Here is an 18,249-nt window from a genome sequence, read left to right as displayed (position 1 = left end):
GAACCCCAGTCTAAGGCCCAAACCTACCTTTGACTCTCAAGCCTGTCCTGTCCACACCGGTACGCAGGCCCTGCAGCTCCCAGGCCACATTCCAACCCCAGACCCTCCTTCTGGCCTCTGCCGAGTCTTGCTGTATGTGTGCCCATCTAGGGATCTAATCCTCATCCCTCTTGGGAGTCCCCAGTCTGTCCCTGATCCCCTCTGTAGCCTGGCCTTAGGTCCAGCCATTCACACCCCCCCTACACCACTCTCACATACATTTCCCACTCTCTTAGGTCCTGGGGCCTTCTCAACCACTCCCACGCCCTACTCTCTCCAGATCCCCTCAACCTTCCAGCAACTCGCACCCCTTTGAGTTCACCTGACCTGGGGCAGACTTGAGGGGCAGTTCAGGCCCTGCCCCCTACCGTAGTCCTCCTCTCACCCCAGGACAGCCCCTCCCTGGGCTTCCAGCCTCTAGCGCCCTCTCCCCAGATTCTCTGAGCACTTTCCCCCACCCCCAGGACTACAGGTACCCCTCCTTATTTGTTGGGGGGAGTCTGGGGCACCTCACAAATGCCCTTCCCCCTGTCTGGCTGGGCCTCTCCAGTTATTTATTTGTTTATTTATTATTTATCTATTTATTATTATATTTACTCTCTTGGCCTCACCCAGGGATGGTCTGGCTTCCCCAGCTGGACTGGGAGGTCAGGGAACCAGGCAAGGAGAGGGACAGCAAAGGCCATAAAAGGCTGTCCCCCCACCACACACACACACCCCCTCTTGGTGAGTGAGGGAGAAGCCTCACCCTCATCAGAGCCTGAACTCGCTGGAGAAGGGGGCACGAGAATGGGAGGGATAGCCTGCTGACCCTCAACTTGGGGGGTGAGGGGTATGAGGAGGTCCAGTCATGGGGCAGGTCCTCGCCCTCCTGAGCCTTCCACTCCCACTCCAGGGAGACCGGAGAGAGGAGTCTCCTCGATTTGTTTCCTATTTATTCCTCTTCTCGAGGGACCCCAGGTTCCAGGGACCGACTGAGCCCCGGACCCCGCTGGGGCCTCCGGCCCGCTCCGCTCCCGGGAGGAGCGCTCCCTCCCGGCCACGTCTATGCAACTCTCCCGGGCAGAGGGGCCGGGGCTGCCAGCTGCCCCCCCGGTGGCCGCCACTACCTCCCCCGCCGCGCTTTTGCATGCCCGGGCGAGGACCGAAGCACACACCTCCACGTTCACGGGCCCTGGCCCCCTCTGCTTTAATTAAGCACACGCCTCTGCCCCATCACTAGGCGCCCAGCTCTGGGGGCAGGAGTCCTGGACTCTCCGACCCTCCCTCTCTCCCCACCCAGCCACAAAGGAGGGTGGAGACTGGAGGAGCCGCGGGAGCAGGGGCACTTCTCTAGGGCTTCTCAGCTCCCGGCCCGCCCCGGGGAAGGGAGGTAGCAGGGATGGGGGGAGGGAGAGGGGTCGCAGAAGCAATTACGGAGGGTGTTGACCCTGTAAATAGGAACTTCCGACAGCAATAATTTTCCATGCATGCTAAGCCTTTTGGCCATATTTTGTATGAGCGCTTGGCGCTCCCCCTCCCTCTTCCTCCTCCCCTATCTCGCACCCCAGACCCCCATCCTTCCTCACCTCCAGCAGTATTACTTGTAACACAATTCAGGGATATTAAAGGGACTTTGGCCACTCACCAGCGCCTCTAGATCTTGTCACTGGGGAGGGGTGTGGGCAGGGGCGGCAGCTGGATTTTCTTTTTTCCTTTTTACATTTTTTAAAACATATTAATCTTCTTGATTGCAGCTAGATTTTTTTCCACTCCATTTCCCTCCCTCTAGCCTGACCACCCTGTAGCTGCCACCAAGGGTCACACACTCGGGGGGGGGGGGGTGAGGGTATCCTTTGACATCCACAGAGTCCCAGGCATCCTCAGTCCTAAATATTCCTCAAATACTGATGTTGCAAACTCAAAGATTTCAAGAACCAGATTAATAGCATGAATGAAGCAGGTTCCTTTAAGACATTAGGGAATGTTGGAACCTGTGACTAACAGGAAAGATTGTGTCTCACCTTAGAGAATTCAAGTTAACTAAACCTGCCAAACAAATTACAACCGTGAGCCAGATTTGTCTCTTGACAGCCAGTTTACAACCCCTAATTCTTCCCCATTTCATCCCCTGCTGCTTTGGCCGAGTTTTGGGCCAGCCCTATTGGTCACACCTGAGCAAGTACATGCATGCAAAACGGTCAACTTCAGCTGGGCAGGCAAAGTTGTCCCAAAACAGTAAGCTGCCCCTAGAGCCAGTGAACGACTTGTCTTCAAAAGTGTTCAGGAAGATGTTGAACAGCCACTCCATCCTCCTTGCCAGCTACCTTGGTGATCTTTCAAAATACAAATAGGTCCTTGCCTTACTAAAAACCTCACTGGGGACCATCACAACATGCCACTTAACTCCACCCCCCAGCATGGACCCACTGAGAGGTGAGGCCCATGTGCTTTGAGGGCTGGATGCCAGGCTGCAGGCTGGAACTCCATCTCCCCTGGGGCCATCTTTTGGGATTCCTCCTTTTGTGAGCAGTACACTCGACTTTTAGACCTTCAACCGGTGCTCATCTGCCTTTCTCTTCACATACCCCTGGACAGGCAGCTATAATCTGAGCGATGTGCTACATGACCCCAGCAATGAGAGCAGTTTGCGCCCCCACACACCAAATCTCCAATGGGGCTTTGAGGAGCCCAGGAACCTGTTGCCTTCCCTCGCCAGCCACACACGGTCTTCTGTGGCTACACATTGCTTCTGATCTGAGGTTGCATCACTTACATCTGCTTCAGATCCAGGGGGCAGAACCCACTCCAGACCCATATTTTATAAACATCTCATTCCCTGTATTAAATCCCCTTAAAGCAGAAAGTGCTTAACACAGGGAACTGGCTGCTGACAAAATTGCGGGAAGGACTGAAGGGGAGAGCCCTCAGCTGGACTCCCTAGAACATCCCCACAGAACTGGCCCACCAGGGGAGCTGCCGCCTCTTCCAAAACCAGCCAGGGGCATCAGGCAGCTCACTGGAACTACTGAGTTCAGGAACACAGCACTATCAGTGGGACCCAGGAATCAGGAGGCCCCTGCCACTGCCTTTCAAACTGTCTCCTGTCTCCCACTGTGCTGGCGGCTCAACACTGGACCATCGGTACAGAAAACTTGGGGCTCCACGACCACCTTGCCCGCAGCCAGAGACAAGGCACTAAGAAAATGGCGCCTGCCCACTTCCACCATCCAAACTCCACAGAAGTGCATCTAACTGGCCAAGCCCAATTCACTGTCATTATCCTTGCTGCAGGGAAGTCTGAGAAATGGAGTTTTTAACTCTGCAACAAACAATACAGAAGGCACCCTTGAGGGAGGTGGGAATGGCTGCTGGGTACCCACTCTCTACCTCCTGTCCTTCCCTCCTTGATTGGCAGCCATGCAGTCTGGGAACTGAACATCAGCTTAAGGGGTGGTCCTGACTGGTCGAAGAGTAATCCCGTCCCCCGTGGGTTGATAAATGGGTCTATGACTCAATTCTGGCCAAAGAAGCTTAAGGAGAGGCTCACTGGAAGCTTTCAGGAAAGTTCGCTTCTCCCTCTCCTTTAAGAGAAAGGAAGCCAAGTCTCTCTTCCCCCTGAACGTGAACAGGGAAGCATGTCATCTTGTGACCATGAAGGGAACCAGCCTTCGCCTGAAGCCCACACCCTGGAGAACAAAGCGGAGGGACGGAAAAAGCCCATATCCCGGATGACATCAGGGAATGCCGAAAAAACCGCCCTAAGCCCACTCAGTATGCTGCCTCTAGACTTCATGGTGTGGGACATGAGTGTCTTTATTTGTTTAAGTCAGCTGGATCGGGCCCGTTACCCGCAGCCCTCAGCACCTCAACTGGCCAGGCATTCCAGGCTGCTTTTCACAATTCTCTCAAAGACCTCCATGACTCAGCTCTGGTTCTCCTCATACCTGTCTGGCTGCTCCACCTAGCGACCTGGCGGACTCACGTTCCTATACCCAAGTTCCTGCTCCTCCTTGTATGCTTTGTGTTCCACAGGGTTCTCTCCTAGACTCTCCTCCTCTCACTGTACTCTCCTGAAACCCATGGCTTCAATTTCCACCCACAGGCAGATTCGCAGATTTACATTTCCAATTCCAGCCTCCTCTCCAAGCTGCAAATCCGTATCTGCCTGCAGGCCCCCTCCACTCCGGTACCCCAACAGCACAGACTAGCCAAGTCTGAGGCTGCCTTGTGCTTCTCCAGGGTTCCCCCACCTCCTTGAATGGCACCAGCACCCATCCAGTCTTGCAGCCAACAAAACCCAGAAGTCATCTCTCCCACCTCTGTCTCCCCATCCTAGCATCTAGTCGGACACCAGCTTCCGGTGATTGTTCCTCTCCATGATCTCAGTGCGCCCCCCCTAGTCCATAGCTACCATCATCTCTTCCCAGGACCGGCCTTCTCACTGGTCTCTCTGGATCCATTCTGCCTCCCCCACCTCCCTTCCTCTCTTCACAGCAGCTACAGTGTTCTTTTCAAAAATGCAGGATCTTCTCTGATCGTGTCACTACCACCCACCACCCCCACTTCCCTGCTTAAAGCACTTCAGTGACCTCCTCTGTGGGGAGAGAGGGAGTGGAACGTGCTTAGGATGACTTTTAAAGCCTTCTCTGGCGTGGCTCTTTCCATCATTCCAGCTGAATCTTCAACTGTGTGACCAGCTGCCTCTTTTCAGCACTTTTGCTCTCTCCTGCCACAGGGCCTTTGCATAAACTACTCTCTCCACCAGTAATGTACTCCATCTGCATTGCTATCACTACCACCCTTACTAGTTAATGCCTTTTCCATCCTTCATCCCCCAGCTGTGTCGTCACTTCCTCAGGGGCCACGTGCTGTTCATTTACAGCACTTACCATCAGGGTACACTTTTCCATTAATCCATGTGATCATTTGGTCATTATCTGTCTCCTCCACTAGACTATAAACTTCATGAGACTGAGAATGAAGTGTCTTTTTGCTCATCACTAAATCCTCTAGGTCTAGCACAATGCCTAGCCAATAGCAGATGAATGATAATTATTTTTTAATGAACTACATACATTTAAGTCATAATCAATAATGGTAGCTTATGCTTTAAAAAAAAGTCTCTGTCCCTCATGGCCATAGCTGATTGGTTCAAATGTGAGCATCTGACTAGAATTTGGAAATTTCCTCTCTCCGTCTCTCTGAGTCATAAGACCAGCTAGCTACTTATCATTATGCCTTCTCTCTTTCCTTAGTAAGAGCACTCCAATTTTAGCTGTGCACACTGCCACACGGAATGGAGACTACATATCCCAGCTGCCCTTGCGGCCAGGGTGGCCATGGGACCAAATTCTGACCAAACACATGCCAGGGAAAGTGTTACATGGGACTTCTGAGACAGCCCCCTAAAAAGGAGGGGGTCATGTCCTTTTGCCTTTCCACTTCTCTACCACTTCAGCATCAATCTTATCCAGAAGGTGACTTTGAGAATAAAAGCCCGACTCTTTTCTTTTTCTTTTCCGTGAAAGCTTATGCTTTAGTGTGTTTTAAACCTCTCTTGTCAGGCTTCTCTTGCTAAAAGCCAAACATAATCCCTGCTGACAGCCACGTTCCTGTCATACAGAGGTAATCCCTGTGCCGAGTGAGAGACAAAGTCTCTGAACCCACTTTTCCCTGAGGCCCAGCTTCACCCCAGCGTCATGGGAGCCAAATGTCCCCATTTTCATTAAGCTAATTCACTTTGGCTTTCCTCACTTGCAAACAAGAATCTTGGCTAATACACTGAGATGAGTCTGGAAGCACAAGCACGGAGAGACCTTCAAGATCTATTATTAATTCAAAATGTAATCAAACGGCTCATATTTATTGAGCACTTACAGTGTGTTGCGCACTGTTCTAAGGACTTTACCTACATCATCTCTTTTCATTCTTCCAACAACCCTACGAATTAGATGCCATCGTTATGGCCATTTTGCAGGTTAGGAAACTGAGGCACAGACAGGTGAGTGGCCCTAAGTCACATATCTAGCAAGAGATGTGTCATTTTAACCCAGGCAAGGGGCAGAACTATTGGGGATGACCTAGTTTTGCCTCCTTGCCCCCCACCCCTGGTAGCAGAGCCAGAGACTTGAGTGCAGGTGGTTCCTCTGGGAGGTGATTCCAGGAACCAGGAGTGGGAGGCAAGAAGAATAAGACAGAAGGGGGTGTTAGTGAGCCCACTGCTGCAACAACACGGCTGGGTACTGCTGGTCTCTAAAAAGGGTCTGGAAAGTTCCAAATGGTTTGGAACACCTCTCACAATTGTCCACCTGTGACAGTGGAAGACTGGCTTTTACTCACTAGCTCTTGTCCCCATCAGTGAATACCTTAACATCTCTGGGATATGCTTGTGAATAAGCAAAGCTCCCACAGAGATGGAAAATGTGGACAACACAGGGCCCTTGGGCTGGGAAGCTGGCAGGGCTTGCACAGAACCTCCCACCACAACTTCTGTTGAAATCAAAGGTGGGTCAAGAGGACCGGACACTGACACCCAGACTTTTACTCCCCCCTCTCCTCATCAACAACCCTCACATCTGTCCAGACATCCACCCACCACTGAGCCCCTCTGGGTGGCTCAAAGAAGGCTGACCTCAGGGGTGTGGCTGGCTGGTCTCCTCTGGGCCAATCCCAGTCATCCCAGTGGGTGACAGGCTCCAGCACCCATGCTTAAACAGCTCACACAGGGCCAGTCCCTGGAGAACATTCTTAACCCTGACTCAAGCTAACTCAATCAGACTGGAGGGAAAAGCTTTAATTCCATCATCGCTGGGGCAAGGGTTGGGGGTCCCTCTCCAACTGGATGTGAACTGCTATGGACTGAGCCTGTGTCCCCCTAAAATTCATATGTGGAAGGCTAATCCTCAGTGTGGTGGCATGCAGAGGTGGGGCTTGTGGGAGGCAGGGCCCTCATGAATGTGATAAGCGAGCATTCCTACAGGCAGAGAGCCCAGAGAGCTCCCTCGCCCTTCCACCACAGGACAGCAGCAAGAAGACAGCAGTCTGTGAACCAGGAAGAGGTTCATCACTCCTTGATCCCGGACTTCCAGCCCCCAGGACTGTGGGAAACAAATGTTTATTGTGTAAGCCACCCCATCTGTGGTATTTTGGTATAACGACCTGAGCTAAGACATAAGCGAGGAAAGAGGTTGCCCTGGGTGGCGCCGGCAGCCATCCTGTGACGACGAGAAGCAGTTGTGGTGTGAAGCTGTCTCAAGACCCCACGGAGATGGGGGTTCTTCAGCAGGCACCGAAGCTGCAGAAGACAAAGGCAAACTTTCTGCCTAAAATAAGAACAGGAAACTCAAGGGTTGGTAGAAGTGACAGAAAATGGAGAGGAAAACAGAAAGAGAGAATGGGACCAAGCAACATGGCAGGATCCTGGACGTAGAAATGGGCAAGAGCACTTCAGGGGTGGGGGAATCTAAAATTTAATGTTCGTTTTATGGCACCTTTATGGGAAGAGGAAATCCTTCCCTCTTCCCAAACACTTAGAAAATTCCTCTGTAGACCCAAATGCCTGCTGCATGAGATTCTTTGTCAAAAATGAAAGAGAAGGGGAGGAGTAGAGAGCCCAGGAGCAAGATGGGGGGAGCAGGTAGTCAGAGATTTTGGCGGCAGACAACAAACGTGGACTCTGGCTGGTCTGGACAGAAAAGGAATTTATTGATGTCCTGCCCCTAACTCCCTTGGACCACCTCTGAGGTCATACTCTAAGCAGGCAGCTTCATCCTCTGTCCTCAGACGCTTGCTTAGTTTGAGTACAGAGCAGTCAACAATGGCAGAAATGTAACATCCTCAGGCCACCCTCAACCAGTGAGGGGCAGGAGTCAGTGAATAAATACCCAGCCCCCTGTCCCTCAGGGGGACAATTCTGATGCATAATGCTTCTTCAGAGAGTCCCTAGCAGGAGTGAGCCCCACTTGCCCACCAAGTTAACGTGCTCATCAGCGTACCCTTTATTGGCATTTCTCTTTTCCCCAGTACTTCCTGGCATCGCCTCCTACAGTAGATGTGTGTTCCAAAGATGGCCACAACACCTCCACCCACAAGCTCTTTTAGAACCTTGCTATTCCTTCCATCAAGAGACAGAGTCTCTGTCCCCTTCCCTTGAGCCGGGGGGGGTGGGGGTGGGGGTGGGGGGGTGGGGGGAGGAAAATTCTTGTGACAGCTCCCGCAAATAGAACACTGCAGAAATGATGCTATATGACTTCCAAGACTAGATTGGAAAAGGCCATGAAGTTTCTGCCAGGTTCTCTTGGGACACTCACTCTTAGAAGCCAGCCGCCATGCCATGAGGAAGCCCAGGCCACATGGAGAGGCCACATGTAGGTGTCCTGGCTGACAGGCCGTACCATCCAACAGATGCATAATGGAAGTCACCTCCAGATGATTCCAGCCCCGGCCATCAAGTCACTCCCCGCTGTTGAGTCACCTGGATGATGGCCCAGACATTGTGGAGAAGAGACAAGCAGTCCCCGCTGCGTCCTGTCTGAATTCTTGACCCACAGACTCTGTGAGGATAGTAAAGTGGTTATTTTATGCCACTGCATTTTGGAGTGGTTTGTTTTGCAGTGGTAATAACTAGAATATTTCCCAAATAAACTACCTGCACACAGTCCCTGTCTCAGCATCTACTTTTGGGAGAATCCAAACAAAAACACAAGGATATCGTGTAGATGCCAGAACCTCTCCAACTTCCAGTTCCAGGCTTCCATTGGCCCCAGTGGAAGGTCCTTCAACCTACTTCCAACGAGAGGCTTTTCTCCGTCTTATTGGTTTAAGGACAGATGGGCCAATATAATGGAATTGCCGATTGGGCAGGTCTGGTCAGGGTCCATCCAGGTGGGGGTCCATCTACCCCACCATGGCATCTGTCCCCCAACACAATTCTGATAGTGGGGAAAGAAGGTTCCCCATAGGAAAACTAGGTTACAGCTACCAGGCCTTGCTAGTTCTTTTTTTTTTTTTTTTAAGATTTATTTATTTATTTGAGAAAGAGCACAAATGTACACAGGGGGGAGGGGCAGAGGGACAGAGAGAGCGAATCCCAAGCAGACTCCCCGCTGAGCACAGAGCCTGATGAGGGGCTGGATCTCATGATCCTGAGATCATGACCTGAGCCGAAATCGAGTCAGACGCTTAACTCACTGAGCCACCAGGCGCCCCCAGACTTTGCTAGTTCTGTTCAGCAGTCAGGGGCCATGAACTTCAGGGTCAGTGGACCCTCCTGAACCCAGAGGTTAGTGCCAATTAAGCTAAGCCAATCGTGGTAATTCCACTCCCCTTGCCAAGGATTGGTTTGGGCACAGACATGTGATATAATTCTTGCCAATGAGATAAGAGGAAAAGGCTCGTGGGCAAGGAGTGGAGGGGTAAGGAATGGTGAGTAAAGCTTTCTTCACTCTTAAAAAGAAGCACAAAGGGATGTCCTAAGTTCTGCCTTTGAAAGTTGTTGTATAGTGATGTGATGCTTGGAGCTACAGCAGCCATCTTGGGACTGCAAGGGGGCAAGCTTGAGGATTAAAAACCAGAATACAGAGGATGAAAAACTAAGAACCTACTGCCTACAATGGCAAAATGGGGCATTACACAAAGCATGGAGCACTTAAGCGAACCCTCACAATTCACACCCATAACAACTTTGAGTGACGCGCAGTATTGCTCATCAGAAAGGGTAATGAGTTCAGGTACAGAAAGTGTCAGTAACTAGTCCATGCAGCAAGCTCCCCTCCCCACAGTGGGTACCACCTCTGGTTTTCTCCAGTTAAGACGGTGATATGCATTCCCCATGCAGATGCCAACCAGGGTGAAGAGGAGGACAACCAAACCAGATAAGCCTGTATTTACCAGATAGGCCTGTTTTCAGCCAGGTCTGAGACCATCCAACCTCCTCGCTTTTGCTAGAGCTGTGCTTCTGGCTGGAATGTCCTTCATGTCTACCTTCCATTCAACACCATGCATGTGCCACGTACCTTTCTAAACACTTCATGCATTACTCTCACTCTCCCTGGCAATCCAGAGAAGAAACTGAGGCAAGAGAAGGCGAGTTAGCCCCCCCAACACACACACACACACACACACACCCTCAAGTCACACGATTTAGTACGTGGTGGAGCCAGGATTGAAATCCACACCATTCAAGTGACTCCAAAGCCTACACCTGCTTCTTCCCTCTCCCTCCCCAGGACCAAGCCACAAGTTCCAGTTTGAATGCCTCTCCCCCACGGAGCCTTTCCTGATGCTCTCAGTCAAATAGGGCCTCTCCTTCAGCACTCTGGGTGTTCATGATAAAACCAGTCACATTCCTTGGTTACTGCTGTGGAAGCACTGATTTACCCCCCACTTTGCCCTCCATCAGCCATTATCTCCAAATGTTCCCAAAATCTCCCCATAACCATTTTAACAGAAGAGAACGCTGAGGCTCAGAGAGGTTAAGCAACTTGCCTGAGACCACACAGCTAGGCAGTGGCCCAGTGGGATCCAAACCCAGGCAAATCTGTGCCAAAGTCCTAATGTTGCCATGGATGCTGATAAACAGCTGGAATTTAAACCAGGAGCCTCTGGGGCGCCTGGGTGGCTCAGTCGTTAAGTGTCTGCCTTCGGCTCAGGTCATGATCCCAGGGTCCTGGGATCGAGCCCCGCATGGGGCTCCCTGCTCCGCGGGAAGCCTGCTTCTCGGCTTCTCCCTGTTCCACTCCCCTTGCTGTGTTCCTGCTCTTGCTATCTCTCTCTCTCTGTCAAATAAATAAAATCTTTAAAAAATAAATAAATAAGTAAACCAGGAGGCTCTGCCTACCTCCCCCTGGCCCCAGAGGATGCTGGGTGCTGAACCTGGGCCTCAGAGGACAGAGGACTTTGAATGGGAGAGAGTGGGGCTGGCACTCAGCATGTCTGGACCCAAGTCATCACTACCACCACCACCCACCCCACCCCACCCCACCCCCTCCTCAGCCTCAGTGTCCACATCTGTAAGCAGGTGTTGGTGGCTAAGTGGTCCTGGGCTATAAGGCTCAGATGACTTTCATTTTCAGCTGCCCTACCTTGGACAAGCAGTTCAATAATTCTACGTCTTAGTGGTGCTGTGAGGATGCGATGAGAGAGTTAGTGGGCATGCTTAGGGCAGTGCCCACACACTGTCAGCAGCATTCCAGAAGGCTCCTTGTGACAGTTACTTTGGCTGAACAGAGGCAGCCAGCAGTGAGGTACAGAATGTACTCTGGAGTGAGACAGCCTGGATTTGAACCCTGCCTGGCTCAGCCACTTACTAGCTCCGTGACCTTGGGCGAATCACTTAAAGCTCGCTGTGCCTCAGTCTTCTCATCTGTAAAAAGGGAATAATGATCACACCTATCTTGCGGGGTTGTTTGGAGACGGAAATAAGTTAATACCCATGCAAAGGGTTCCGAACAGCGCCTGACAGCACCAGATTCGTAGTTTTACTCTTGTCGGTATTGGTATCGCTTCCTTGGCCATTCCGGCTACTGCTCCGACGGCCGGGGCCGCCGAGCACCGCGGGTTTTGCCGACTCATCCTCGCCGGGTAGGTCCGGCCGCCCCCCTCGTCCCCGCCCCCGCCCCCGCCGCGGGCCTGAGTCACCCGGGCCTCCGCGTCAGCCGCGCCCCTCCCGCCCCGCGACCTGCAGACTCACCCTGAGTCAGCCCGCCCGGGCGCTTCCACTCCGGCACGCGGCGCGGCGGAGGGGAGGCTGCGGGGCGCCCCCCGGCGGACAGCCCGAGTCCCGCGCGGTCTGCAGCGCGCAGCCCGCGGGGAGCGCGGGGCCGGACCACTTCCGGGCGGGGGGGGGACACGCGCTCGCCCCGGCGGCCGCCCCCGCCGCCTGCGCAGAGTGGTACGGCCCGGCCGGGGTTAAAGCTCGCGGGCGGCGCGGCTGCGGTGGCGGCGGAGCGATGGGGCTGCGCGCGGGAGGAGCGCTGGGCAGGGCCGGGGCCGGGGTCGGCCGGGGGGCGCCTGGGGGACCCGGGCCGAGCGGCGGCGCGCAGGGCGGCAGCATCCACTCGGGCTGCATCGCCGCGGTGCACAACGTGCCGCTGAGCGTGCTCATCCGGCCACTGCCGTCCGTGCTGGACCCGACCAAGGTGCAGAGCCTCGTGGACACGATCCGGGTGAGGCCCGGGGAGGCGGGCCGGAGGGAGGGCTCCGCAGGAGTGAGGTCACACTGGACTCGAGACGGGACTGGTTCCAGGCGCTCCGACGGAGCCCAGCATTTGCTGTGTGACCTTGAGCAAGGGGCTGGGCCTCTCTGGGCCTCCGTTTCCTCGCTTGAGCAAGCGGGAGATTAGAGGAGATAATTAAAAAAACGTTCGCGAACTCTATTTATAAAGCACTTGCTTTATAAATAGCACTTGCAGTGCCCAGGAGCTGTTTCAAGTGCCAACGCTGTGAGGTAGATGCTACTACTGTCCCTCTTTTACAGACGGGGAAACTGAGGCACCGGAGGATTTTTTTTTTTTTTTTTTTTTTTAAGTAACTTGTCCAAGGTCAGGCACTTTGAAAGTGGCACAGACTGGCTCCAGTGCCCACCAGCTTGGCCACCACACTCTGGAGTTAAGCCATGCTGTCATTTCTGGCTGTCACAGTCAGTGGCTGTGGGACTGGACATGTCATGTCTGCTGGGAGGCCCTTGCTGGAACTGGATCTGGGAGAGGACAGGGGTCAGCTGCATCACTGAGCGAGGGTGTTGAAGAACGGGGAAGTGATCCTGGCAGGAACTTTATGGGGGTGTCAGGTTGGGCCTGCGTGGCATCCTGTCACCTTTCCCCATCAGACCCTTGGAAGGTGGTCCTGGGAGATTCCAAGGCCCCACCGGACCCCTCTACAGCTCCCCAGATCGCCACAGGGCCTGCTCCCTCTCTTGGCTCAGGCCTCTGCCCCCTCCCTGCCCTTGCTAACACTGCCCTGGCCTCTCAAGATTTCCCCCCCTTAACCCGAGGTATTTTCCCGTAAAGCACTTCTGTCCCCCTGGCTTATATATTTGTTTGTGTTCTATTGTCTGTCTTCTCAGGTCAACTGTACAAAAGCGGGGACTTTGGTCATATCCTGGCAGTTTCCTCAACACTAACTAGCATGGTGCCCAGCTGTTTGTGGAGGATCTAGCCATGTATGCACTCTCCCACCGCCGGGCCTTTGCACAGGCTCTTTTACCCCTGCCAGGAACTCTTCCATCTCTTCTTTACTGTTTCTAACTCCTTCTTGGTCTTACTGTCCCAGTGTCCATGTCTTCCCTGATGCCCCCCTACTGGGTTAGTGGCCTCTTATGGGCCCCCAGACACCTACATGCTCACCAGCATAGCTCCGATCCCCCTGGGTTTTAATGGCCTGTTTAGACATCTGTCTTCCATGCTAGAACCATAGGCTCGGGGAGGGCAAGAACCAAGCCTGTCTTTACTTACCATATGTATTCATTTTCTATGGCAACTGTAACAAATTGCCAGGAGTAGTGGCTTAGAACAATATAAATGTTTTATTTCATAGTTCTGTAGTTCAGAAGTCCAAAATGGGTCTCAGTGGGCTACAATCAAGGTGTCAGCAGGGCGGCATTCCTTCTGGAGGCTCTTGGGGAGAATCCTTTTCCTTGCCTTTCCCAGCTTCTAGAGGCCACCCACAATCTTTGGCTCATGGCTTCTTTACCCCCATCTTCAAAGCCAGTGACATTTGCCTTTTCCACTTTCAAGGACGCCAGTGATTACATTTAACCCATCTGGATAACCCAGAATAATCTCTCCATCTCAGGATCCTTAACTTCATTCCATCTGCAAAGTCCCCTTGGCCTACACAGGCTCCAGGGATTAGGATGGGGACGTTTTGGGGGGCCATGACCTCGCCCACCCACCATCGTGCCCCCGGCGCCCAGCACAAGGCCTGTCCAGCACCGGCTCCTCGTTCATGACCCACTGCCGGCCAGGCTGTGCTCCACACCTCCCAAGCGTCAGCTCTGTGACTCTTCACCCGCAGCCCCATAGAGCATCCACACCCATTTTACAGATGAGGAACGGTGCTCAGAGTGCTGAGGCCATTTGCTCTGGGTCCCCCAGCAGCTCAGTGGAGGAGCTGAAATTCGGATGCAGGATTTTTTGGGTTCCAGAGCCCCCGCCTGTCACTGCTGGGCCTTACTGCTTACTAATAATTTCTGGAATAAATGGATAAATGAACCCATCAAATAAGCATAATAAAAGAGAACCCATGGGCCAGTTGGCAGGAGGCCTTCTAGGCAGCTCACACCTAATGTGGTCTCCCCAGTGTGCTCCATCCCCACCACACTGGAGTCCCGTGAAGGCAGGGGCTATGCCTGGCCCAGTCTGGCTGTACTTTATTCCCGGAGTCTAGAACAGGGCCAAACAGATAGTGTGTATGTGGTATAATAATAAACTCATAAATGTTTAACAACCTGGTCTCTAGGGGGGAAAAGCCCTGATTTGTAGCATCTGCTCGTTTCCCTGATGTAAATCACTGTGGCTGATTTTCAAGCTACCGAGTTGATGACAACCAGCTCACAAAATTCCTGAATATTTAACAGTTGTCTCTCACGAGCCAGCATGAGCCAGTGAGTACCCTGTTGGAGCTCAGCGCAGGTTAACAGAGTCCGCACCGCAAACCACCAAGCCTTGTGCCGTGCTCACTGACACTGTGTCCTCTTCTCTAGGAGGATCCAGGCAGCGTCCCCCCTATTGACGTCCTCTGGATCAAAGGGGCCCAGGGTGGTGACTACTTCTACTCCTTCGGGGGCTGCCACCGCTATGCAGCCTACCAGCAGCTGCAGCGAGAGACCATCCCTGCCAAGCTTGTCCGGTCCACCCTCTCGGACCTCAGGGTGTACCTGGGTGCTTCAACACCAGACTTAAAATAGCAGCCTCCTCGGTGCCTCCCAACACTCCCAAGAGCCCGGAAGACACACCCCGCCTCCAGGGGGCCAGGCCATGCAGGAAGCGATCAGGGGCTCGGGGGGCACGTTCTCTGTGCCTAGGGGGGGCGGTCTGACTCTGAGCACCTGTTCCACTAGCTGCAAGACCTTGGACTCATTACTGAACAATGTGGGAGCCCCAGATCCCACTGCTGCGGAAATGGGGACATGTCTTTGCTCTCAAGGTATTCTTGAGAGAAGGAAATGGAAAAGGAGATGGGTTTGGAGAGCGACCTGTTCCTGGCTCCAGATTCCCAAGCACAAGGCTCCTTCTACGTTTTTGTCTGTGAATCTGCCATTATGTGGAATACGTTCAGCTGCAAGTAAAGGTTACAGTGGCTTAAACAAAGAGAAGTCTGTCCACATAGCATGAATTCTGGAGACAGGTGGTATTGGTTCAGCACCCCAGTGAAGATAGGGCTCACATCTCTGATTCCTTTTGGCCTTTCCCTCGTTGCTTGTTACTTCATGGTCAAAGATGGCTGCTGGACCTCCAGAAATCGTGGCTGTGTTCAAGGAAGAAAGGTGTGGGGGAGGAAGAAGGGCCAAGCCAGCTGTCGACTTCTGTCATGAAGTCAGACCTTTTTCAGAGGCCTGTTTCCTGTTCTAGCCCCCTGCTTATTTCTACTTAGGTCTCCTTGGCCCAAACCAGCTACTGTTGCCGCCCCCGGCTGCAAAGAAAGCTAAGATGGCAGGGAACAGAATTGTCATAATTAGTAGACCCTTCATATTCCATCTCGTGGAACTGGCACACCGCTTCCTGAAATAAAATTGGAATCCCATTACCAAGAGAGAAATAAGGAATTGTGTATTAGTTAGTCTTGTGTAACAGACCATCTCCAAACTTGACAGCTGAATGCACGTCATTCATTTGCCTACAGTTCTGCGGGTTTGCAATTTGGGCTGGACGCATTGGGACAGTTCTACTGGGCTCACCCAGCATCACTCCCAAGGCTGCATGCAGTCAGCTATTAAACTCGAATAGGGCTGGATGGTCTAAGATGGCCCTACTCACTTGTTTGGCATTTGGCAGGCCGATGGCTGGGTGACTTTGTCCTCGTCCATGCTGCGGTCTCTCCAGCAGTTTCGCTCAGGCTTACTGACATGGCTTCAGAGTATCATGAGAGTGAAAGTAGAAGCTGCAAGGCAGGTGGATCTCTCCCAGGGCTGGGCCTGCTCTACTAGGGGCATCTGTCATGGTCTGCACTGGTGGGGTGGGGGTAGGCCAGATGGGACATTCCAAAGGGGCTTCTGAAGACAAGAGTCCTGGGTGAAGGGAAGAGGGACAGGAAGGGTGCAGAGTGAAGCAGGTTTTGCTCTTACTGTTCTGCTAAGGGATCTCGGTCCCTGGATGTTTTCAAGCCTCAGTTTTCCCAGCTCAGTAACCAAGACAACAGCTTTCCCACCCATTCTCTGTCCCAGGGAAAGATGACTGAGGTGACCAATTTAAATGTAAAATGAATATAGTCCTAAATGCAGTGTAATATCCTAGAACCAAAAAAGGGCATTGGTGGAAAAACTGGAGATCTGAATAAGGTGTGGATTTTACTTAATAATAATATACCAGTCTCAGTCTCTTAGTTTTGACAAACGTACATGTAAAACGTAAGGTGATGGTGGTGTAGGCTGGGTGCAGAATTTGGGGGAACTCTTTACTCTCTTTGCAGCTTTTCTGTAAGTCAAAAATCATTCCCAAATAAAAACTCATTTAATAAAAATGAGAGGGTGTACTTGCTTTGGACTGCCAGTTTAGGTTCTCAACAGGTTTGCTACAACACAGATTGCTGGGCCCCAGCCCCAGAGTCTCTGACTTAGCAGGTCTGGAGTGGATCCTGCGGATTTGCTTTTCTAGCGAGTTCCTGGTGCGGATGCTGCTGCTGTCCAGGGACCACAAGCTGAGACCACTGATCCAGACTTAGGCAATGATTTTCAAATATGGTGACACCCCCTCCACCCACATTGGGCTGAGTCCCAGGAGCCCGTTATGGGATTAACTTGTGCACCCACCCATTCATCGTAGGGCATTGGACGAGCGCCTCCCTGGAGGTTTTTTCCAAGCTGTCAAATGGACTGTCCACCCCTGAGATTTGTACCAAGGGTCAGGAAGCTGAGGGCAGGTTTTGTAAACTGCTGTCATGAGGTGCCACTGGTTCATGTGAGTAATCACCTCCTCCTGACCCACTGGTCTAGGATACCAGAATGGTTGCCCCTTCCTGGAAAAGCTTTTCCTTCTTGCAGGTAAGACCCAAGCAGGCAGCACTAGGGGCCCTGTGTCTAGACACTGGGAGGGCGGTGCGGAATACATTTGAAGTGGGAGGGATTGGTCATTCTTTTTTTTTTAATTATTATTTTTTTATTTAAATTCAATTAGCCAACATAGAGTACATCGTTAGTTAGTTTCAGATGCAGAGTTCAGTGATTCATCAGTCACACACAACACCCAGTGCTCATCACATCAAGTGCCCTCGTTAATGCCCATCACCCAGTTACCCCATCCTCCCACCCACCGCCCCTCTAGCAACCCTGTTTGTTTTCTAGAGTTCAGAGTCTCTCGTGGTTTGTCTCCCTCTTTGATTTCTTCCCACAGAAGAGGAGAAGGGTTTTGAAATTGGCTGGTTGCTCTCCGTGGAAGCTGAGAGGTGCATTTTTCTCTTTGCGCCAGCAGGTGGCGCTGCTTCCTGGCCTGCCAGAGCAGGGCGGGGCCTCTAGCCTGCAGGGCAAGTTCTGTGGGAAGAGTGTGGAGGGAGGGGCCTGACTGCGAGGGAGATGCATCAGGTGCCCAGAGAAGCCAGGGGCTTCAGGCTTGCGGAGACCTGGCTGGGAGTTTCAGGTTCTATTTACCCTGTCCACTCCTGCTCTATGGTCATACACACATCATGGCCTCTCTAGTCTACACTGCGGGGTACTGAGCCAGATGGTCTCAAGCTCAGCAAAGGTGGTACCTCCTGCAAGAAGCTTCCCGATACTTCAGGCTGAGCCACATGCCTCTTCTGGGCTCCCCAGTCTGTGTGTCCCCTCCCCAGACAAACCACTGCCCCCCAGGAACTTGGGTCCAGTGAAAGTGTGTAGGGACCCCTTAGACCCCTCGCTGCCCTGGAACCCACCCCCAGTCACCACGGAAGATTTAAAATGGTTTTTAATTTCACAAGTTAGATGTGCGTAATTCACCTTTTAAACGTAAAGATATTAAAATGCTAAATAATTAAAAATTAAAATAGGAGCGGCAAGCTGAAACCCACTGTGAGTCCTAGTCCTGGTGGCCCCTTTGC

The 18,249-nt window shown here is 52.5% G+C and overlaps 1 protein-coding gene and 1 long non-coding RNA gene across 3 annotated transcripts in view; one reads left to right on the top strand and one right to left on the bottom strand.

Moving 5' to 3' along the window:
- Nucleotides 1–11,960, bottom strand: part of LOC118554353 (uncharacterized) — a 120,301-nt gene extending 108,341 nt beyond the window's left edge. For both annotated transcript variants that reach the window (XR_013441999.1, XR_004926445.2), the window contains exons 1-3: nt 11,711–11,960; nt 11,328–11,383; nt 8,331–8,573 (exon numbers count right to left, since the gene is read on the bottom strand). This is a non-coding gene — a long non-coding RNA (uncharacterized LOC118554353). The remainder of the gene's footprint in view (nt 1–8,330; nt 8,574–11,327; nt 11,384–11,710) is intronic.
- Nucleotides 11,961–11,969: 9 nt separating this feature from the next.
- Nucleotides 11,970–16,698, top strand: SRXN1 (sulfiredoxin 1). Its single transcript, XM_036121782.2, has 2 exons — nt 11,970–12,185; nt 14,723–16,698. Exons 1-2 carry the CDS (start codon nt 11,970–11,972, stop codon nt 14,924–14,926), a joined length of 420 nt encoding a protein of 139 aa, XP_035977675.1. The 3' UTR covers nt 14,927–16,698.
- Nucleotides 16,699–18,249: the final 1,551 nt, after the last annotated feature.

Source organism: Halichoerus grypus, chromosome 10 (genome assembly GCF_964656455.1).
Source record: "Halichoerus grypus chromosome 10, mHalGry1.hap1.1, whole genome shotgun sequence".
In the NCBI taxonomy this organism is placed as follows: Eukaryota; Metazoa; Chordata; class Mammalia; order Carnivora; family Phocidae; genus Halichoerus; species Halichoerus grypus.
Note: the sequence above shows the minus strand (reverse complement) of the source record. Positions and strands in the feature narration are given on the sequence as shown.

Bases quoted from the DNA above. Each gene is read 5' to 3' on its own strand.
- SRXN1 (XM_036121782.2), top strand. From the start codon at position 11,970: ATGGGGCTGCGCGCGGGAGGAGCGCTGGGCAGGGCCGGGGCCGGGGTC. The intron at 12,186-14,722 runs GTGAGGCCCGGG...CCTCTTCTCTAG, and splicing joins GCCTCGTGGACACGATCCGG to GAGGATCCAGGCAGCGTCCC.